Source organism: Schistocerca nitens, chromosome 6 (genome assembly GCF_023898315.1).
Source record: "Schistocerca nitens isolate TAMUIC-IGC-003100 chromosome 6, iqSchNite1.1, whole genome shotgun sequence".
Taxonomy (NCBI): Eukaryota; Metazoa; Arthropoda; class Insecta; order Orthoptera; family Acrididae; genus Schistocerca; species Schistocerca nitens.
Window position 1 is genome coordinate 658,366,195 of NC_064619.1, and position 21,468 is coordinate 658,387,662.

The 21,468-nt window shown below is 44.4% G+C and overlaps 1 protein-coding gene across 4 annotated transcripts in view; it reads left to right on the plus strand.

The window, feature by feature from the left end:
• The window catches only part of LOC126263720 (venom dipeptidyl peptidase 4-like), a 358,865-nt gene that overhangs the window by 123,107 nt on the left and 214,290 nt on the right, over window positions 1-21,468 (plus strand). Inside the window, exons 7-8 of one of the 4 annotated variants that reach the window (XM_049960872.1) lie at window positions 13,416-13,512; window positions 14,836-14,926. In XM_049960872.1, the coding sequence (XP_049816829.1) occupies window positions 13,416-13,512; window positions 14,836-14,926 (188 nt within the window). Of the gene's footprint in view, window positions 1-13,415; window positions 13,513-14,738; window positions 14,927-21,468 lie in introns of all 4 variants that reach the window. The other 3 variants (XM_049960874.1, XM_049960871.1, XM_049960873.1) reach the window with 3 other exon arrangements.

The window sequence follows — 21,468 nt, forward strand, 5'->3', positions numbered from 1 at the left end:
TACCAATTTTAATTACTGTTGCCAGTATGTGTACTGTGGATTCGCTAACTGGCCGAAATAATTCATTTTAAATTCCCCAAATGTTTAGGAAACACAAAGTTCGTTTTTCATATCACGTTAATCTAAAATGTACATGATGAAAAACGAATCATTTCTTTCATAGTAAGCTTTTTTCACACTGCGTTGCATACTACCAGAATATAGTTTTTAATATCCACTGAGCCATGTATTCTTCCCGTTTCAATCAACGTTTGACCTAAGTATGGAAAGCCTGTATACTGCTTGAAATGCCTGGGCTAGCAGGACAGAGCGGATTAGGTTGTGGAAAGGGGCCAAAATGAAATCCTGTCAGTTGCACTCACCATACAAACTTCATTTATCAACACACAATATTACAACAAGGATACAAAACACTCAAAACTTTAGTCGACCTCATTTGATTAACTTTAGATCGGCTGAAGACCACATTTAAAATCCAAGACACAAGGCTTAATCAAATTGAAATACAAGGTTCTTCTTGAGGTTTCACCCAAGAATATTTTCTAAATCGTCAATCTAATCGGCTGAAGGCCTTTGCAATTTAATTTTAATGGAAGTAGGCTGGATGTCGCATATTAAGCAATAAGAGGAGTTTCCATCAATAGGCAGAAGGCGTTACCTTAAAACATTTCATGCAAATTGGGCTGAAATCCCCATTCAAAAGCATAACAATCTTATGCCTTAAGGGCAAGAGAAGAAGATTAAAACTTCCTGGCAGATTAAAACTGTGTGCCGGACCGAGACTCGAACTCGGGAACTTTGCCTTTCAGGAGTGCTAGTTCTGCAAGGTTCGTAGGAGAGCTTCTGTAAAGTTTGGAAGGTAGGAGACGAGGTACTGGCAGAAGTAAAGCTGTGAGGACGCGACGTGAGTCGTGCTTGGGTAGCTCAGTTGGTAGAGCACTTGCCCGCGAAAGGCAAAGTTCCCGAGTTCGAGTCTCGGTCCGGCACACAGTTTTAATCTGCCAGGAAGTTTCATATCAGCACACACTCCGGTGTAGAGTGAAAATTTCGTTCTAGAAGAAGACTAATTTAAGAGATATTAAAACTCGGCTGAAGGCCGCTCACCAACAAATTTAATGGCTTAAGCCCTAGAAGAAGAGTTTCAATTTTAACGGGCAGAAGGCCGTATCCTAAAACATTTCATATAAAATAAAAAATAACAACCTCATGCCTTAAGGGCAAGACAATGACATTAATGCAAGAGATATTAATACTCATCTGAAGGCCACATATCAACTAAATACACTCCTGGAAATGGAAAAAAGAACACATTGACACCGGTGTGTCAGACCCACCATACTTGCTCCGGACACTGCGAGAGGGCTGTACAAGCAACGATCACACGCACGGCACAGCGGACACACCAGGAACCGCGGTGTTGGCCGTCGAATGGCGCTAGCTGCGCAGCATTTGTGCACCGCCGCCGTCAGTGTCAGCCATTTTGCCGTGGCATACGGAGCTCCATCGCAGTCTTTAACAATGGTAGCATGCCGCGACAGCGTGGACGTGAACCGTATGTGCAGTTGACGGACTTTGAGCGAGGGCGTATAGTGGGCATGCGGGAGGCCGGGTGGACGTACCGCCGAATTGCTCAACACGTGGGGCGTGAGGTCTCCACAGTACATCGATGTTGTCGCCAGTGGTCGGCGGAAGGTGCACGTGCCCGTCGACCTGGGACCGGACCGCAGCGACGCACGGATGCACGCCAAGACCGTAGGATCCTACGCAGTGCCGTAGGGGACCGCACCGCCACTTCCCAGCAAATTAGGGACACTGTTGCTCCTGGGGTATCGGCGAGGACCATTCGCAACCGTCTCCATGAAGCTGGGCTACGGTCCCGCACACCGTTAGGCCGTCTTCCGCTCACGCCCCAACATCGTGCAGCCCGCCTCCAGTGGTGTCGCGACAGGCGTGAATGGAGGGACGAATGGAGACGTGTCGTCTTCAGCGATGAGAGTCGCTTCTGCCTTGGTGCCAATGATGGTCGTATGCGTGTTTGGCGCCGTGCAGGTGAGCGCCACAATCAGGACTGCATACGACCGAGGCACACAGGGCCAACACCCGGCATCATGGTGTGGGGAGCGATCTCCTACACTGGCCGTACACCACTGGTGATCGTCGAGGGGACACTGAATAGTGCACGGTACATCCAAACCGTCATCGAACCCATCGTTCTACCATTCCTAGACCGGCAAGGGAACTTGCTGTTCCAACAGGACAATGCACGTCCGCATGCATCCTGCGCCACCCAACGTGCTCTAGAAGGTGTAAGTCAACTACCCTGGCCAGCAAGATCTCCGGATCTGTCCCCCATTGAGCATGTTTGGGACTGGATGAAGCGTCGTCTCACGCGGTCTGCACGTCCAGCACGAACGCTGGTCCAACTGAGGCGCCAGGTGGAAATGGCATGGCAAGCCGTTCCACAGGACTACATCCAGCATCTCTACGATCGTCTCCATGGGAGAATAGCAGCCTGCATTGCTGCGAAAGGTGGATATACACTGTACTAGTGCCGACATTGTGCATGCTCTGTTGCCTGTGTCTATGTGCCTGTGGTTCTGTCAGTGTGATCATGTGATGTATCTGACCCCAGGAATGTGTCAATAAAGTTTCCCCTTCCTGGGACAATGAATTCACGGTGTTCTTATTTCAATTTCCAGGAGTGTATGTTTAACGGCTTAAGGCCTACAAAGAGTTTCAACCTAAATGGCAGAAGGCCTTATCTTGAAACCTCTGCAGTAAAATTCGGCTTAAGGCCCCATATAAAAATATAACAATCTCATGCCGTAAGGGCAAGACAAAAACATTAATTTAAGAGATACTGATACTCGGCTGAAAGCCAGACATCAACCAAATAACTAAAATCCAAACAGGGAAATGACTACATAACACACAAGGAACAGCGCTCAGAAGTTTCCAAGGATTGGACTGTCCAATTACTTCTTAATCCTGAGGCAACCCAACCGACAGACAGCCAACCGACCAATCAACCCAATCAGTTCCGCTCCACGCAACCAGCAAAACGACCACAAGATTTCTATACACGACACACAGAATATTGGCGCCCACAATGATCAACAACACCTCAGCTGTCGAACTACACGCCGCGCTGGACAGCAACAACACGACGAGGAAAATACAGTGCCTAAAATTACGTCAACTACCAGGGCAGGTAACCGGAACGTCAACGGCCACAAGGCAGAAAATACCGCTGGTGAACTTCCATAACAGAGAATAAATTAAGTTAAATTTTACAGGAAGGCGGCTGGAATCTTAGCCGACTTAAATACACGCACGTTGTTGCTCGGGGAATGTCCCAAAAGCGACGAAGCGACGACCAGGACCAAACGATGAAATGTAAACAGTTGAGGCTCGATAGTATATTGAGGACTCAACTCACATGTCCAAGATCAGTGGAAGACGAACTTCGTAGCAATGGAAAGCAGTACCTAACAATCCAACCGCGCGTGCACGCCGCCAGTGGCTCCAGCCCGACTCGGGGCGATGGGGGCTTGCTTGCTGCTCCACGCCAACCGACCGACTGGACTGCTGGTCCGTCCGCGACTGCTGCTCCGTCGCGACTGCACTGCTGGTGCGTCTCCCACTCACTGACTGCCCCAGACACGACGACTCGGAAATACTGTCGGTCGCTCCAGACATGGTACGACAGTGTGCTTATCGATACACGCTGCTGCTGCCACTCCCGGGCAAGTAAGGCAGGAAGTTAGTGACGTCAGTAAATGGAATAAGAAAACGTGGTGGTATTACTGTAATAGAAGATGACAAACAATTAATGGCATGAACACGAGCCATGCACGGCTCATTGCTAAAGGGCCTCAATTTTTGTCACGCATTTCCACACATTTGTCAGCCACTAAGCCTTTGTCCTCTTTCAAAATACACACATCAAAAGAAGTATTGCATCACCTCGATTCCGAGAGTTCCGGAACCTGTACAGAAAACTGGACTAGAGATGAACATAAACATCATTTCCGCCCTTTTTATTGCTCATGAAAACCACACGTAGCATGTGGTACCACCACACAGTGAGATCTTCAGAGGTGGTGGTTCAGATTGCTGTACACACCGGTACTTCTAATACGCAGTAGCACGTCCTCTTGCAGTGACGCATGTCCGTGTTCGTCGTGGCATACTATCCACAAGTTCATCAAGGCACCGGTGGTCCAGATTGTCTCACTCCTCAACGTCGATTCGGCGTAGATCCCTCAGAGTGGATGGTGGGTTACGTCCATAAACAGCCCTTTTCATTCTACCCAAGGCATGTTCGATAGGGTTCGTGTCTGAACAACATGTTGTCACTCTAGTCGAGCGATGTCGTCATCATGAAGGAAGTCATTCACAAGATGTGCACGATGGGACAGCGAATTGTCGTCCATGAAAATGAATGACATGCCAATATGCTGCCGATATGGTTGCACTATCGGTCGGAGGATGGCATTCACGGATCGCACAGCCGTTACGACGCCTTCCATGACCACCAGTGGCGTGCGTCGGCCACACATAATGCCACCCCAAAACAGCAGGGAACGTCCACCTTGCTGCACTCGCTGGACAGTGTGTCTAAGACGTTCAGCCTGACCCGGTTGCCTCGAAACACGTCTCCGACGATTCCCTGGTTGAAGGTATATGCGACACTCATCGGTTAAGAGAACGTGATGCCAATCCTGAACGTTCCATTCGGTATGTTGTTGGGCACATCTGTACGGCGCTGCATGGTGTCGTGGTTGCAAAGATGAAACTCGCCATGGACGTCGGGAGTGAAGCTGCCCATCATGCAGCCTATTGCACACAGTTTGAGTCTTAACATTATGTCCTGTGGCTGCACGAAAAGCGTTATTCAACATGGTGGCGTTGCTGTCAGGGTTCCTCCGAGCCATAATCCGTAGGTAGCGGGCATTCACAGCGGTAGTAGCCCTTGGACGCTCTGAGCGAGGCATGTCTGTATCTCCTCCATATCCGATCAACATCGCTTTGGTTCACTGCGAGTCGCCTGGACACTTCTCCTGTTGAGAGCCCTTGCTGGCACAAAGTAACAATACGGACGCGATCGAACCGCGGTACTGACCGTCTAGGCATGGTTGAACTACAGACAACACGAGCCTTGTACCTCCTTCCTGGTGGAATGGCTGGAACTGATCAGCTGTCGGACCCCCTCCGTCTAGTAGGCGCTGTTCAAGCTCGGTTGTTTATCCCTTTGGGTTGGTTTAGTGACATCTTTGTACAGTAAAAGGGACTGTGATACAATATCCACAGTCAACGACTATCTTCAGGAGTTATGGGAACCGGGGTGATGCAGAACGTTTTTTGATGTGTGTATTTATGAAGTGAGGAAACTGCTTCTACTAAAATGTCGTAACATACTCGAGGCCCCTGAATGAGTGTTTAGTAATTGTTTACACCATTCGCATTGCGAGACACCTACCGATTTATTGAAAGCTGCCTCATATAAAACACGAAGACTTTTCCTCTGCTGGACCTTGGCTCTGTTTCGTAACTTGTATACATTCCCCAATTCTTAATTTCTCCTCAATTTTCTTTACGTTTGACTTGTTCATTTTTCTGCTCCAACCGTTATGATACATGACCTGCAGTGAAACTACCCAAGCGAAAATACAGCTGGCTGTTCTGTAGTCACGTTAGATTTACAGCGCAACCTCTAGTCAGGTGCAGCAGGTTGGGCGGCTCCCGTGAAGCGTGCCAGGCTACCGGAAACCCATGTTGGCCGCCTTTAACCACTGTGCTTCAGTACACATTTACTCTGCGCTTTCCGTTACAGCGGGTTGGACTGCTTTAGTGGTTGCGGCGAAGACAGGGGCAGGCAGGCCCGAAGGAGAATTTTTGCACCTCCGACTCCAAAACCCTACGTATCGCTCCAGTTGAGATCGTGAAGGCAAGATTCGACTAGCATGCACACGGGCGTTTAAGCAATCATTGTACACTCCCTCCATATTGTTGCTGTGGTCCTAAGTCCAGAGACTGGTTTGATGCAGCTCTCCATGTTACTCTAGCCTGTGCAAGCCTCTTCATCTCAGAATGATTACTGCGACCTACATCCTTCTGAATCTGTTTAGTCTGTTCATGTCTTGGGCTCCCTCTACGATTTTTACCACCCACGCTTTCCTCCAATACTAAATTGGTGATCCCTTGATGCCTCAGAACTTGTTCTACCAACCGATCCCTTCTTCTAGTCAAGTTGTGCCACAATTCCTCTTCTCCCCAATTCTATTCAGTACCTCCTCATTTGTTACGTGATCTACCCATCTAATCTTCAGCAATCTTCAGTAGCACCACATTTCGAAAGCTTCTATTCTCTTTTTGTCTACACTGTTCATCGTCCATGTTTGACTTCCATACAAGGCTACACTCTATACCAATACTTACAGAAATGACTTTCTGACACTTAAATCTATACTCGATGTTAACAAATTTCTCTTCTTCAATAACGCTTTCCTTCCCATAGCCAGTCTACATTGTATATCCTCTCTACTTCGACCATCATCAATTATTTTGCTTCCAAAATAGCAAAACTCACTTACTACTTTAAATGACTCATTTCTTATTTTAATTCCCTCAGTATCACCTGATTTAAGTTGACTACATTCCAATACCTTCATTTTGCTTTTGTTGCCGTTCATCTTATTATATCCTCCTATTCGGTTCAGCTGTTCTTCCAGGTCCTTTGTTGTTTCTGACAGAATTACAACGTCGTCAGCAAATCTCAAAATTTTCATTTCTTTTCCGTGGATTTTAATTCCTACTCCAGATTTTTCTTTTGTTTCCTTTACTGCTTGCTCAATATACATACCGAATAACATCGGGAATAAGCTACAACCCTGTCTCACTCCATTCTCAACAACTGCTTCCCTTTCGTGCCCCTAGACTCTTATAACTGGCATCTGGTTCCTGTACAAATTGTAAATAGCCTTTCGCTCCCTGTATTTTACACCTGCCACCTGCAGAATTTGAAAGAGAGTATTGCAGTCAACATCGTGAAAACCTTTCTCTAAGACTACCAATACTGCAAACTTAGTTTTGCCTCTCCTTAACCTATCTTGTAAGACAAGTCGCAGGGTCAGTGTTGCCTCGCGTGTTCCAACATTTCTATGCAATCTTCACCGAGGTCGGCTTCTAGCAGTTTTTGCATTCGTTTGAAAGAATTCGTGTTAGTATTTCGCAACCATGACTTATTAACTGTTGTTGTTGTTGTTGTTGTGGTCTTCAGTCCTGAGACTGTTTTGATACAGCTCTCCATGCTAAACTATCCTGTGCAAGCTTCTTCATCTCCCAGTACCTACTGAAACCTACATCTCTCTGAATCTGCTTAGTGTATTCATCTCTTGGTCTCCCTCTACGATTTTTACCCTCCACACTGCCCTCCAATGCTAAATTTGTGATCCCTTGATGCCTCAGGACATGTCCTACCAACCGATCCCTTCTTCTAGTCAAGTTGTGCCACAAACTTCTCTTCTCCCCAATCCTATTCAACACCTCTTCATTAGTTACGTGATCTACCCACCTAATTTTCAACATTCTCCTGTAGCACCACATTTCGAAAGCTTCTATTCTCTTCTTGTCCAAACTATTTATTGTCCATGTTTCACTTCCATACATGGCTACACTCCATACAAATACTTTCAGAAACGAATTCCTGACATTTAAATCTATACTCGATGTTAACAAATTTCTCTTCTTCAGAAACGCTTTCCTTGCCATTGCCAGTCTACATTTTATATCCTCTCTACTTCGACCATCATCAGTTATTTTGCTCCCCAAATAACAAAACTCCTTTACTACTTTAAGTGTTTCATTTCCTAATCTAATTCCCTCAGCATCACCCGACTTAATTCGACTACATTCCATTATCATCGATTTGCTTTTGTTGATGTTCATCTTATACCCTCCTTTCAAGACAGTGTCCATTCCGTTCAACTGCTCTTCCAAGTCCTTTGCTGTCTCTGACAGAATTACAATGTCATCGGCGAACCTCAAAGTTTTTATTTCTGCTCCCTGGATTTTAATACCTACTCCAAATTTTTCTTTTGTTTCCTTTACTGCTTGCTCAATATACAGATTGAATAACATCGGGGACAGGCTACAACCCTGTCTCACTCCCTTCCCAACCACTGCTTCCTTTTTATGCCCCTCGACTCTTATAACTGCCACCTGGTTTCTGTACAAATTGTAAATAGCCTTTCGCTCCCTGTATTTTACCCCTGCCATCTTTAGAATTTGAAAGAGAGTATTCCAGTCAACTTTGTCAAAAGCTTTCTCTAAGTCTACAAATGCTAGAAACGTAGGTTTGCCTTTCCTTAATCTTCCTTGTAAAATAAGTCATAAGGTCAGTATTGCCTCACGTGTTCCAACATTTCTACGGAATCCAAACTGATCTTCCCCGAGGTCGGCTTCTACCAGTTTTTCCATTCGTCTGTAAATAATTCGCGTTAGTATTTTGCAGCTGTGACTTATTAAACTGACAGTTCTGTAATTTTCAGATCTGTCAACGGCTGCTTTCTTTGGGATTGGAATTATTATATTCTTCTTGAAGTCTGAGGGTATTTCGCCTGTCTCATACATCTTGCTCTCCAGATGGTAGAGTTTTGTCAGGACTGGCTCTCCCAAGGCCGCCAGTAGTTCTAATGGAATGTTGCCTACTCCCGGGGCCTTGTTTCGACTCAGGTCTTTCAGTGCTCTGTCAAACTCTTCACGCAGTATCGTACCTCCCATTTCATCTTCATCTACATCCTCTTCCATTTCCATAATATTGTCCTCAAGTACATCGCCCTTGTATAGACCCTCTATATACTCCTTCCACCTTTCTGCTTTCCCTTCTTTGCTTAGAACTGGGTTTCCATCAGAGCTCTTAATATTCATACAAGTGGTTCTCTTTTCTCCAAAGGTCTCTTTAATTTTCCTGTAGGCAGTATCTATCTTACCCCTAGTGAGATAAGCCTCTGCATCCTTACATTTATCCTCTAGCCATCCCTGCTTAACCATTTTGCACTTCCTGTCGATTTCATTTTTTAGACGTTTGTATTCCTTTTTGCCTGCTTCATTTACTGCGTTTTTATATTTTCTCCTTTCATCAATTAAATTCAATATTTCTTCTGTTATCCAAGGATTTCTACTAGCCCTCGTCTTTTTACCTACTTGACCCTCTGCTGCCTTCACTACTTCATCCCTCAGAGCTACCCTTTCGTCTTCTACTGTATTTCTTTCCCCCATTCCTGTCAATTGTTCCCTTATGCTCTCCCTGAAACTCTGTACAACCTCTGGTTTAGTCAGTTTTCCAGGTCCCATCTCCTTATATTCCCACCTTTTTGCAATTTCTTCAGTTTTAATCTACAGTTCATAACCAATAGATTGTGGTCAGAGTCCACATCTGCCCCTGGAAATGTCCTACAATTTAAAACCTGGTTCCTAAATCTCTGTCTTACCATTACATAATCTGTCTGATACCTTTTAGTAACTCCAGGATTCTTCCATGTATACAACCTTCTTTTATGATTCTAGAACCAAGTATTAGCTATGATTAAGTTATGCTCTGGGCAAAATTCTACCAGACAGCTTCCTCTTTCATTTCTTAGCCCCAATCCATATTCACCTACTATGTTTCCTTCTCTCCCTTTTCCTACTGTCGAATTCCAGTTACCCATGACTGCTAAATTTTCGTCTCCCTTCACTACCTGAATAATTTCTATTATCTCATCATACATTTCTTCAATTTCTTCATCATCTGTAGAGCTAGTTGGCATATAAACTTGTACTACTGTAGTAGGCATAGGCTTCGTGTCTATCTTGGCCACTGTAATACGTTCACTATGCTGTTTGTAGTAGCTTAACCGCACTCCTATTTTTTTATTCATTATCAAACCTACTCCTGCATTACCCCTATTTGATTTTGTATTTATAACCCTGTATTCACCTGGCCAGATGTCTTGTTCCTCCTGCCACCGAACTTCACTAATTCCCACTATATCTAACTTCTACCTATCCATTTCCCTTCTTAAATTTTCTAACCTACCTGCCCGATTAAGGGATCTGACATTCCACGCTCCGATCCGTAGAATGCCAGTTTTCTTTCTCCTGATAACGACGTCCTCCTGAGTAGTCCCGCCCGGAGATCCGAATGGGGGACTATTTTACCTCCGGAATATTTTACCCAAGAGGACGCCATCATCATTTAACCATACAGTAAAGCTGCATGCCCTCGGGAAAAATTACGGCTGTAGTTTCCCCTTGCTTTCAGCCGTTCGCAGTACCACAACAGCAAGGTCGTTTTGGTTAGTGTTACAAGGCCAGATCAGTCAATCATCCAGACTGTTGCCCCTGCAACTACTGAAAAGGCTGCTGCCCCTCTTCAGGAACCACACGTTTGTCTGGCCTCTCAACAGATACCCCTCCGTTGTGGTTGCACCTACGGTACGGCTATCTGTATCGTTGAGGCACGCAAGCCTCCCCACCAATGGCAAGGTCCACGGTTCATGGGGGGGGGGGGAGGATTAAACTGATAGTTCGGCAATTTTCACATTTGTCAACACCTGTTTTCTTTGGGATTGGAATTATTATATTCTTCTTGAAGTCTGAAGGTATTTTGCCTGTTTCATACATCTTGCTCACCAGGTGTAAGAATATTGTCATGGCTAGCTCTTCCAAGGCTATCAGTAGATCTAATGGAATGCTATCTACTCTCGGGGACTTGTTACGACTTAAGTCTTTCAGTGCTCTGTCATATCTCCCATTTCGTCTTCATTAACATCCTCTTCCATTTCCATAATATTGTCCTCAAGTACATCGCCATTGTGTAGTCCCTCTATATACTCCTTCCACCTTTCTGCTTTCCTTATTTGCTTAGGATTGGTTTTCAATCTGAGCTCTTGACGTTCATGCAAGTGGTTCTCTTTTCTCCAAAGATCTCTAATTTTTCTGTAGGCCGTATCTATTTTACCCCTTGTGATATATGCCTCTACATTCTTACATTTCTCCTCTAGCCATCCCTGCTTAGCCATTTTCTATTTCCTATTGATCTCATTTTTGAGACGTTTGTACTACTTTTCACCTGCTTCGTTTACTGCATTTTTATATTTTCTCCTTTCGTCAATTAAATTCAGTATATCTTCTGTTACCCAAGGATTTCTACTAGCCCTCGGCTTTTACCTACTTGATCCTCTGCTGCCTTCACTATTTCATCTCTCAAAGCTACCCATTCTTCTTCTACTGTATTTCTTTCCCCTGTTCTAGCCAATCGTTCCCTAATGCTCTCTCTGAAACTCTCTACAACCTATGGTCCTTTCAGTTTATGCAGATCCCATCTACTTACATTCCTACCTTTTTGAAGATTTTCCAGTTTCAATTTAAACTTCATAACCAATAAATTGTGGTCATCCACATCTGCCCCTGGAAATGTCTTACAATTTAAAAACTGGTTCCTAAATCTCTGTCTTCCCATTATATAATCTATCTGAAATCTTCCAGTGTCTCCAGGTCTCTTCCACGTACAGAATCTTCCTTCATGATTCTCAGTTATGATTAAGTTATGCTCTGTGCAAAATTCTACCAGGCGGCTTCCTCTTTCTTTCCTTACTCCCAGTCCATATTCACCTACTCCTTTTCCCTCTCTTCCTTTTTCTACAATCTAAATCCAGTCAGTCCCCCATGAGTATTAAATTTTCATCTCCCTTAACTGTCTGAATAATTTCTTTTGTCGCAACATACATTTTTTAACTCTTCATCATCTGCGGAGCTAGCTGGCATATAAACTTGTACAACTGTGGTAGGCATGGGCTTCGTGTGTATCTTGACTACAGTAATGCTTAAACTATTCTGTTCATAGTAGCATATCCGTGTTCCTATTTTTTTATTCATTATTAAACCTCTTCCTGCATTACGATTATTTGACTTTGTATTTATAACCCTGTATTCACCTGACCAGAAGTCAGGAGAACTGCCACCGAACTTCACTAATTCCCACTATATCTAACTTTAACCTATCCATTTCCCCTTTTGAATTTTATAACCTACCTGCCCGATTAAGGGATCTGACATTCTGGTCCGTAGAACGTCAGTTTTGTCTCTCCTGATAACGACATCCTCCTGAGTAGTCCCCACCCGGAGATCCGAATGGGGGACTATTGTACCTCCGGAATATTTTACCCAAGAGATCGGCATTATCGTTTAATCATACAGTAGAGCTGCATGCCCTCGGAAAAATTACGGCTGTAGTTTCCGCTTGCTTTCAGCTGTTCGCAGTACCAGCACAGCAAGGCGTTTTGGTTAGTGTTACAAGGTCAGATCAGTCAATCATCCAAACTGTTGCTCCTGCAACTACTGAAAAGGCTGGTGCCCCTCTTCAGGAATCGCACGTTTGTCTGGCCTCTCAACAGATACCCCTCCGTTGTGGTTTCACCTACGGTACCGCTATCTGTATCGCTGAGGCACGCAAGCCTCCCCACCAACGGCAAAGTCCACGGTTGATTAGAGGGGGAGGAGGGTTGGGGGGGGGGGAGGAGGATTCCCTCCATACATGACTGAAACGGGAAAAGCCCTAATAGAATGGTAAGCACCCACTGCCATTCTACATCTACATCTACATATCTACATATATACTCCGCTAGCCACCAAGCGGTTTTTGGCGGAGGGCACAATTCGCGCCAAAGTCATATTTCCCCCCTTTGTTCCACTCGCGGATCGCGCGAGGGAAAAACGACTGTCTGAACGCTTCAGTACGAGCTCTTATATCCCTTATCTTTGAATGATGATCATTAAGCGATTTGAAAGTTGGTGGTAGTAATATATGCTCTACATCCCCGGTGAAGATTTGATTTCTGAATTTAGTGAGCAGCCCATTCTGTGTGTCCCACTTCAAACTTTCTATGAGATTTGTGACGCTCTCGCGATGGCTAAAGGTACCAGTCACGGATCTTGCCGCTCTTCTTTGGACCTTCTCAATCTCTTGAATCAGACCCAACTGGTAAGGGTCCCATACAGGCGAACAATACTCCAAGACTGGACGAACTAACGTATTATAAGCTATTTTCTTTGTTGAAGGACTGCATCGCTTCAGGATTCTACCAATAAGCTGCAATCTAGAGTTCGCCTTACCCGTTACTTGTGTAATCTGATCATTTCATTTGAGATCATTTCGAATAGTCACACCCAGATACTTGACTGATGTTACCGCTTCCAAAGACTGATCGTTTATTTTGTACTCAAACATTAACGGGAATTTTCGCCTTGTTATACGCAGTAGATTACACTTATTAATATTGAGAGATATTTTGGCTGAGGACTAAATTGTTCAAGTCTGACACTGTCGGGAGAACGGTGCCGTAGTGTTCAACATTTGTGTGTCTCCTCAGCAGGGTGACACAGATCGGCGGTGGAAAACGCCTTCAACTGGTGACGTGGGGCACAAAAAGCCAGCTGGCGTATGCGTACGGAAACAACATCTACTACCTGACGTCGCCTGACGCTGAACCAATACAGATCACCAAAGACGGGGTACCAGTCATCACACCACGCATTTATTTTCTGCAAATCTTCATTGATTTGTTCACAACTTTCGTGTGATACTACTTCCCTGTAGACTACAGCATCATCGGCAAACAGTCTAAGGCCGCTGTCAATACCATCAACCAGATCGTTTATGTAAATCGTAAAAAGCAGAGGACCTATTACGCTGCCCTGGGACACACCTGAAGTTACTCTTGTTTCTGTTGAAGTTACCCCGTTCAGGACGACATACTGCTGCCTGTCTGTTAGAAAATTTGCTATCCAATCGCATATGTCATTGGATAGACCGTAAGAGCGCACTTTTTGTAACAAGCGACAGTGCGGAACTGAGTCGAACGCCTTTCGGAAGTCGAGTAATATGGCATCAACCTGGGAGCCGGTATCTAGAGCCTGTTTATCATACACAAAGAGGGCCAGCTGTGTCTCGCATGACCGCTGTTTCCTAAAACAGTGCTGGTTTCTGCAGATGAGCTTCTCAGAGTCTAGAAAGGTCATTATGTCTGAACACAAAATATGTTCCATGATTCTACAACAAATTGATGTTAGTGAAATTGGCCGGTAATTATGGGCATCCGATTTTCTACCCTTTTTATAGTTTGCTATCCTGGGCCTTCTTCCAGTCCCGTGGAACTTTCCGCCGTTCCAATGATCTCTGATAGATGACGGATACGAATGGTGCTATATTTGTAGCATAGTCAACATAAAATCGTACGGGGATACCGTCTGGGCTAGATGCCTTTCTGGCGTCTAAGGATCTTAACTGTTTTACAATCCCAGATACACTAAACACTATGTCAGCCATCCTTTCGTTTGTTCGATAGTTGAAAGGGGGAATGGTGCTGCAGTCCTCTATCGTAAACGAGTTATTGAAAGCTAGGTTTAGAATTTCGGCCTTCTGTTTATCATCATCAGTTTATCATCATCAGCAAGAGAAGGTATTGAATTATTTGTAGCATTCATAGAGTTTACGTACGACTTTCAAGGTTGTTTTCAGATCATGGACATACAGGTATACGCATATTTACAATCATGTATACGTAAGCACATTCCTGTAGGATAAAGCGTTTGTTTATACAATGTGCGATATTTTGGCTGAGGACTAAATTGTTCAAGTCTGACACCGTCGGGAGAACGGTGCCGTAGTATCCAACATTTGTGTGTCTCCTCAGCAGGGTGACACAGATCGGCGGTGGAAAACGCCTTCAACTGGTGATGTGGGGCACAAAAAGCCAGCTGGCGTATGTGTACGGAAACAACATCTACTACCTGACGTCGCCTGACGCTGAACCAATACAGATCACCAAAGACGGGGTACCGAACGTCGTCTTCAATGGAATCCTGGAGTCATATGCTAACGGTAAGTTGTGCAGTATTATCTGCCGAGTTTGTTGTGCCCAGTTGTGTCTGTAGCCTGCTGACTGTACAACAGTACTTCAGACTCATAGTACGTGCTAAAGCATTAATATGCGGTTTGCTCATATCCCAGTTTGACCTGTTATAATAAGAGCACTCTGGAGAATCATGTGTTATAAATATGCTGAACATCAGCATCTACTGCTCACGTCAGCATGATAAAAACCGGCATCTTTTTCGGCGTAGGATTATACAGGGTGACACCGAAAAATGTGAGCATTTCCACAATCCAATAAAACTAGAAGTGATGAAGGAAGGAAATTGCATTCATAGTAATTGAAACCTTACAACTTTTCCATTTACGAAACATTGATGGCATTTATCATTTTTTTTTAAATTACTTCCTTTAGATGGCGTCCTCGTGTACGAATACATTCGTGAAATCTGCTGTTGAGATTCCTCATTGACCGCTGCAACATGTCAGCTGGGATAGTGTGCATCCCGAATTCTCTGTTTTAACTCATCCAGGGCTCTTGGTCGAGTCGTGTAGACACAAGAAAAAATGACACAAAAAAATCACAAATAGATAAATATGGTGATCGGTAGGGCCAGGGAATGTTACGGAATCGTGAGATCACACGGATGCCAAATAATTATCGCACATACGCCATTGATTGCTGTGCAGTGTGTGATGTCGCTCCATCCTGTTGAAACCAGGCATCTTGAACGTTTGGAAAGTTGTTCAATGCAGGTGTAACGAATGTTGGTAACATCTCCACGTAACGATCGGCATTCACAGTTGCTGTGTTTCCCTGTTCATCTGCGAAAAATTACCATACTGTACTAGCGTGTAAAGGGCTCTCATGAACGTGATTAGGATTTGTGTTTGCTCAGTAACGGTAGTTCTGAAAATGTGCCTCAGCTGACATCACAACTTGTTTAGAATTTCATCGTGATTGTTTATTTTGTTATCATTTGTTGACAGAATCTTAATCGTAACCAGTAATCACTGTCCTTCAATTGTTGAACCATCTGTAGTTTGTACGGACCAAATTTTAAATCAAGATGAAGAATTTTGCGAACACTCTCCCAGGACATTCCAACCACTGCTGCTTGCTTACGAATTGAACGCCGTGGGATCCGTAAGACAGACTCGCGTACATCAATGTTTGTTGGAGAACGCACACTTCTTGGTCGTCCTGTTGGTTTTTCTTGAGGGCAGATCCAGTCTCTTCAAAGTTCTTAATCCAAGATTTTATCGCATGTTTCGACGGAACGGCATCATGACGTCCTAAATTATAAAAACGTCGAAACTCCCTCTACGCCGCTGCCAAACTATCATTGTTTTTATAAGACATTTTTATGGCTAACACACTCTGTTGTTCATTCCACAGGTGCATGATTACTGAAATGGCGGAGCAGTGCTGCCACCTGCCCATGGGTTCCACTACTCATTTCAAACATTCCCGTTATTCTGTGTCACCCTTTTTAATAAGCCCAAAGATCATATCGACTGCGGCAGAGTCTTGATTACCCAGGTCAATGCGGGTCCGAAACTGCACGCATAATCGAAAAACACGACTAATTCAAAATTATCATGAAATTCTGTCCGAGAGGCTAAAATTCGTGTGGACATGCCCATTCAGTACAAACAGTTTCACCAGCGTTGTTCTGGTTCTGCGAGAAGATTATTCTGTTCGTTGTAACTGATGAAATCGTCGCAAAGAGCGTCTGTTAACTCTTTGTAGCAGCTAGTTTCTAGCCCAGAATAGCAGTGTATCGAGCTGTATAAAGACGTTTAAATCGAGTCAGCCATCTTGATGAAGCCTTAAATCTTCAGAGTTCAAGAAAATGGTTCAAATTGCTCTGAGCACTATGGGACTTAACTTCTGAGGTCATCAGTCCCCTAGAACTTAGAACTACTTAAACCTAACTAACCTAAGGACATCACACACATCCATGCCCGAGGCAGGATTCGAACCTGCGACCGCAGCGGTCGCGCGGCTCAAGACTGTAACGACTAGAACCGCTCGGTCACTGCGGCCGGCTCTTCAGAGTTCCGTGGAACTCTCTTGCATGCTCTTTTAACATCGGACCTGATATTGGAAATCCTTCTGCTCTCTTCTGGTTGAACCGCTAATGCAGTGCTTCATTTAGTTTAGCGTAAGGTGACGTTTTCAGGCACTTAGATCTAAGCAGTGATGATACGAATGCGCTGTCAACTTCGGTTGCAAAATGTATCGGCTATTCTTTATCTTTCCTTCACGTCTCTCGCTGTTTGTGTGCCTATACCATAAATCTGAGAACGCTGGGCTGCAGATTCCCCTTTTTGTAAATTTTCCAGGACTCCTTTTCGATCGTCAGAAAATCGCAACTGCGTTTATGTCTCATCCTCCTAACACTTATAAGCGGCCCATAACTTCAGAAACAACAAGAAATGGAATACTATTAGGCTAACAGTAATTGTCAATGACTCATTATAAAAGCTGCGGTATTACTGAGATCCATCGGCGACTTGGAAATTAGGAACAACAAAACATTACTCCTGTCGATATTTAACAGCATGCGTTCATTGTCTCAACACGGGGCAAGAATTCTGAAATGAACGGTGTGACAATCAAACCTATTTCATTTTCTTTTCCTATGGACTATAACTAGCTTGGAACTGTAGCTCCTAGCGAAAAGGCTAGACAAATATACGAGGGCTATTCAGAAAGTAGGGAACGTTTCCGTCTGATACCGTTAGGCGCGCGCCGATTGCGTATATTTTGGTATGTGCGTGCTCAGCAGCTCAGTCGGCATCCATCCGTGACAGCGGGAACGTCTCTCCGTGTCTGGTTTTTTCGATATTCAGATTTTGAAATGTACGCTGCAATCGAAAATCCCGCCAGTTGTGAGGTGCGGTCTATGATAAGGTTTTTGTTGGCAAAAACCCTAAAACCTATAGAAATTTATCGTGAACTGTGCGAAGTATACGTAAACAACGTAATGAGTGAATGTTCCGTCCGGAAATGGTGCATTCGGTTTTAAAATGGCCGAACCAACGTTCATGATGAAGAGCAAAGTGGACGTCCGAGCATTGTGACTGACGGTCTTGTCGCTAAAGTTGATGAAACGATACGTGAAAACCGTCGCTTCACAATAACGGAGCTTTCGCTTTCTTTCCTACAAGTTTCACGGGCTTTGCTGTTTGAAATTGTCACTCACAAGCTAGGCTACCACAAATTTTGTGCACGATGGGTGTTCAAAATGCTTACAGAGCACCGTGAAGAACAGCGAATGGGGGCAACGTTGACATTTTTGGAGGCCTACCACAAACATGGTGATTCATTACTGGATCGAATGGTAACTGGTGACGAGACTTGTATCAAACACCTCAATTGCGAGACAAAATTACAGTCCATGGAGTGGGGGCACACCATGTCTTCCCCCCCCCCCCTCCCCCTCCAAAACCAAGAAAATCTTTGCAAACCTTGTCGATGGCGACAGTGTTTTGGGATATGCAAGGTTTGCTTCTTATTGCTTTCCTCGAACTTGGAGCAACCATAAATTCTGCCTGGTACTGTCAAACTTCGCACAGCCTTAGAAGAGGAGATCAAAACAAACGCTTTGATGACGACGCGGAACTCCAGGCGGGCGTGACTCACTGGCTCAAGTCTCAGGCGGCAAATTTTACGACGAAGGTCTTTCAAAGCTTCTCCAGCGCTATGATAAGTGCCTCTATGTGTTTGGTGACTATGTGGAAAAGTAATATGTTAGTCGCTCTTTCAGATGTATATAATAAAATGTATTTTTTGTAATTAGTTTTTTTTTAATGCCAAAACGTTCCCTACTTTCTGAACACACCTCGTACACACAGAAAATTGGCCACGAACCTGTTACAAGAGTAGGGTACCCACATTTACCGAAGGTGAAATGGGAAACAGAAATATATCTTAGGAACGACTGACGGTGAGATTGGGATCCGTATCATTTGCCAGCGGTTAAACGTAAGGGACAAGCGTAATCGTGTATTCTAATTACAACAGCACACTTCAACACAAACTACTCAATATTTGCAGATCGCCTTGAACAGGAATATCATGGGCTAAGCATAATCGGAAAGATATGAATAGCGAAAGAATCAGAAAAGACACACACCTCATCACTTTTCAAGGACGCTACCACATACACAAACCAGTAACAAACCGTCAATAGCTACTTAATGACTCAGCAACTATTGGAAACCAGAAACCAATAAAATCATTCAGTTAATCATGTAAAAATAAACCTTATCTTTCACCTCCCTCCCTCTCTCTCTCTTCCCCCCCCCCTACGCCCCGCCCCCTCCCCCCCCCCCCCCCCCACACACACACTGACCTACTCATTCATTCTCCAAAGGAAGGAATGAAGACTGGGTTTAACGTCCCGTATACATCGAGGTCATTAGAGACGGAGCACAGGCTCGGATGCTGTCAAGGCTGGAGAAGACAACCAACTGTGGCTTTTCAACGGAACCATATAGGCATTTGCCTGGAGCGATTTGGTAAAACCACGGGTTCACAGGTAGATGCTGTGTTTCTTGACTTCCGCAAGGCGTTCGATACAGTTCCCCACAGTCGTTTAATGAACAAAGTAAGAGCATATGGACTATCAGACCAATTGTGTGATTGGATTGAAGAGTTCCTAGATAACAGAACGCAGCATGTCATTCTCAATGGAGAGAAGTCTTCCGAAGTAAGAGTGATTTCAGGTGTGCCGCAGGGTAGTGTCATAGGACCGTTGCTATTCACAATATACATAAATGACCTTGTGGATGACATCGGAAGTTCACTGAGGCTTTTTGCGGATGATGCTATGGTATATCGAGAGGTTGTAACAATGGAAAATTGTACTGAAACGCAGGAGGATCTGCAGCGAATTGAAGCATGGTGCAAGGAATGGCAATTGAATCTCAATGTAGACAAGTGTAATTTGCTGCGAATACATAGAAAGAAAGATACCTTATCATTTAGCTACAATATAGCAGGTCAGCAGCTGGAAGCAGTTAATTCCATAAATTATCTGGGAGTACGCATTATGAGTGATTTAAAATGGAATGATAATATACAGTTGATCGTCGGTAAAGCAGATGCCAAACTGAGATTCATTGGAAGAATCCTAAGGAAATGCAATCCGAAAACAAAGGAAGTAGGTTACAGTACGCTTGTTCGCCCACTGCTTGAATACTGCTCAGCAGTGTGGGATCCGTACCAGATAGGGTTGATAGAAGAGATAGAGAAGATCCAACGGAGAGCAGCGCGCTTCGTTTCAGGATCATTTAGTAATCGCGAAAGCGTTACGGAGGTGATAGATAAACTCCAGTGGAAGACTCTGCGGGAGAGACGCTCGGTAGCTCGGTACGGGCTTTTGTTAAAGTTTCGAGAACATACCTTCACCGAAGAGTCAAGCAGTATATTGCTCCCTCCTACGTATACCTCGCGAAGAGACAATGAGGATAAAATCAGAGAGATTAGAGCCCACACAGAAGCATACCGACAATCCTTCTTTCCACGAACGATACGAGACTGGAATAGAAGGGAGAACCGATAGAGGTATTCAGGGTACCCTCCGCCACACACCGTCAGGTGGCTTGCGGAGTATGGATGTAGATGTAGATGTAGAAACCCTAAACCTGAATGGCTGGACATGTATTTCAACCGTCGTCCTCCGGAATGGGAGTTTAGTGTGCTAACCACTGCGCCACCTCACTCAGTCTCACACTCTCTCCCACCATTCCCTCAACTGCTACTCTATCCCCACCTCTCTTTTCTCCATCTCGTTACCAACTCACTTTCTCACTCTCCTCCCCTACTAAATATCTTAGCACTCACTGTGTACTACTTTTACTCATCTTTACCTACCCCTCCGCTCTTCCCATCTACTCACGATTTAGGTCTTCAGTTCCAATACTATTCCTAAATTTCACTTACGTCTAAAATAATTATAGACGATAAATAAATAAAATGACTTTATGCATATATCGCAAACTATAGATTAAGAGAACATTTTAGATCAAGTGAATACCGAAATTGCCTTTTAAGGTGGCAACACTACTCATACAAAAACAAACAGCGACGAATTTAGCCCAGAGTATGCAATGGTGCTCTATTCTGTCTTATTTCCGATTTTTAAAAAATGTCTGGTGTTGCAAACTGATGTGAGGGTAGGCAAAAAACAGCAGCGTCGAACGGTGGAATACCTCAGAAATGTGCAAAGAGGCAACATATACAGTTGGAGGCGAAAATAGGACATAGAATACCGTAAGAAAAATTATAGCACAATATCTTTTGTGGTGTGGCCGAGCGGTTCTAGGCGCTTCAGTCTAGAACCGCGCGACCGCTACGGTCGCAGGTTGGAATCCTGCCTCGGGCATGGATGTGTGTGATATCCTTAGGTTAGTTAGGTTTAAGTAGGTCTAAGTTCTAGGGGACTGATGACCTCAGATGTTAAGTCCCATAGTGCTCAGAACCATTTGAACCAATATCTTTCGTATCGAACTGTTTTTAGATCTAGAAAGCAAGTCAA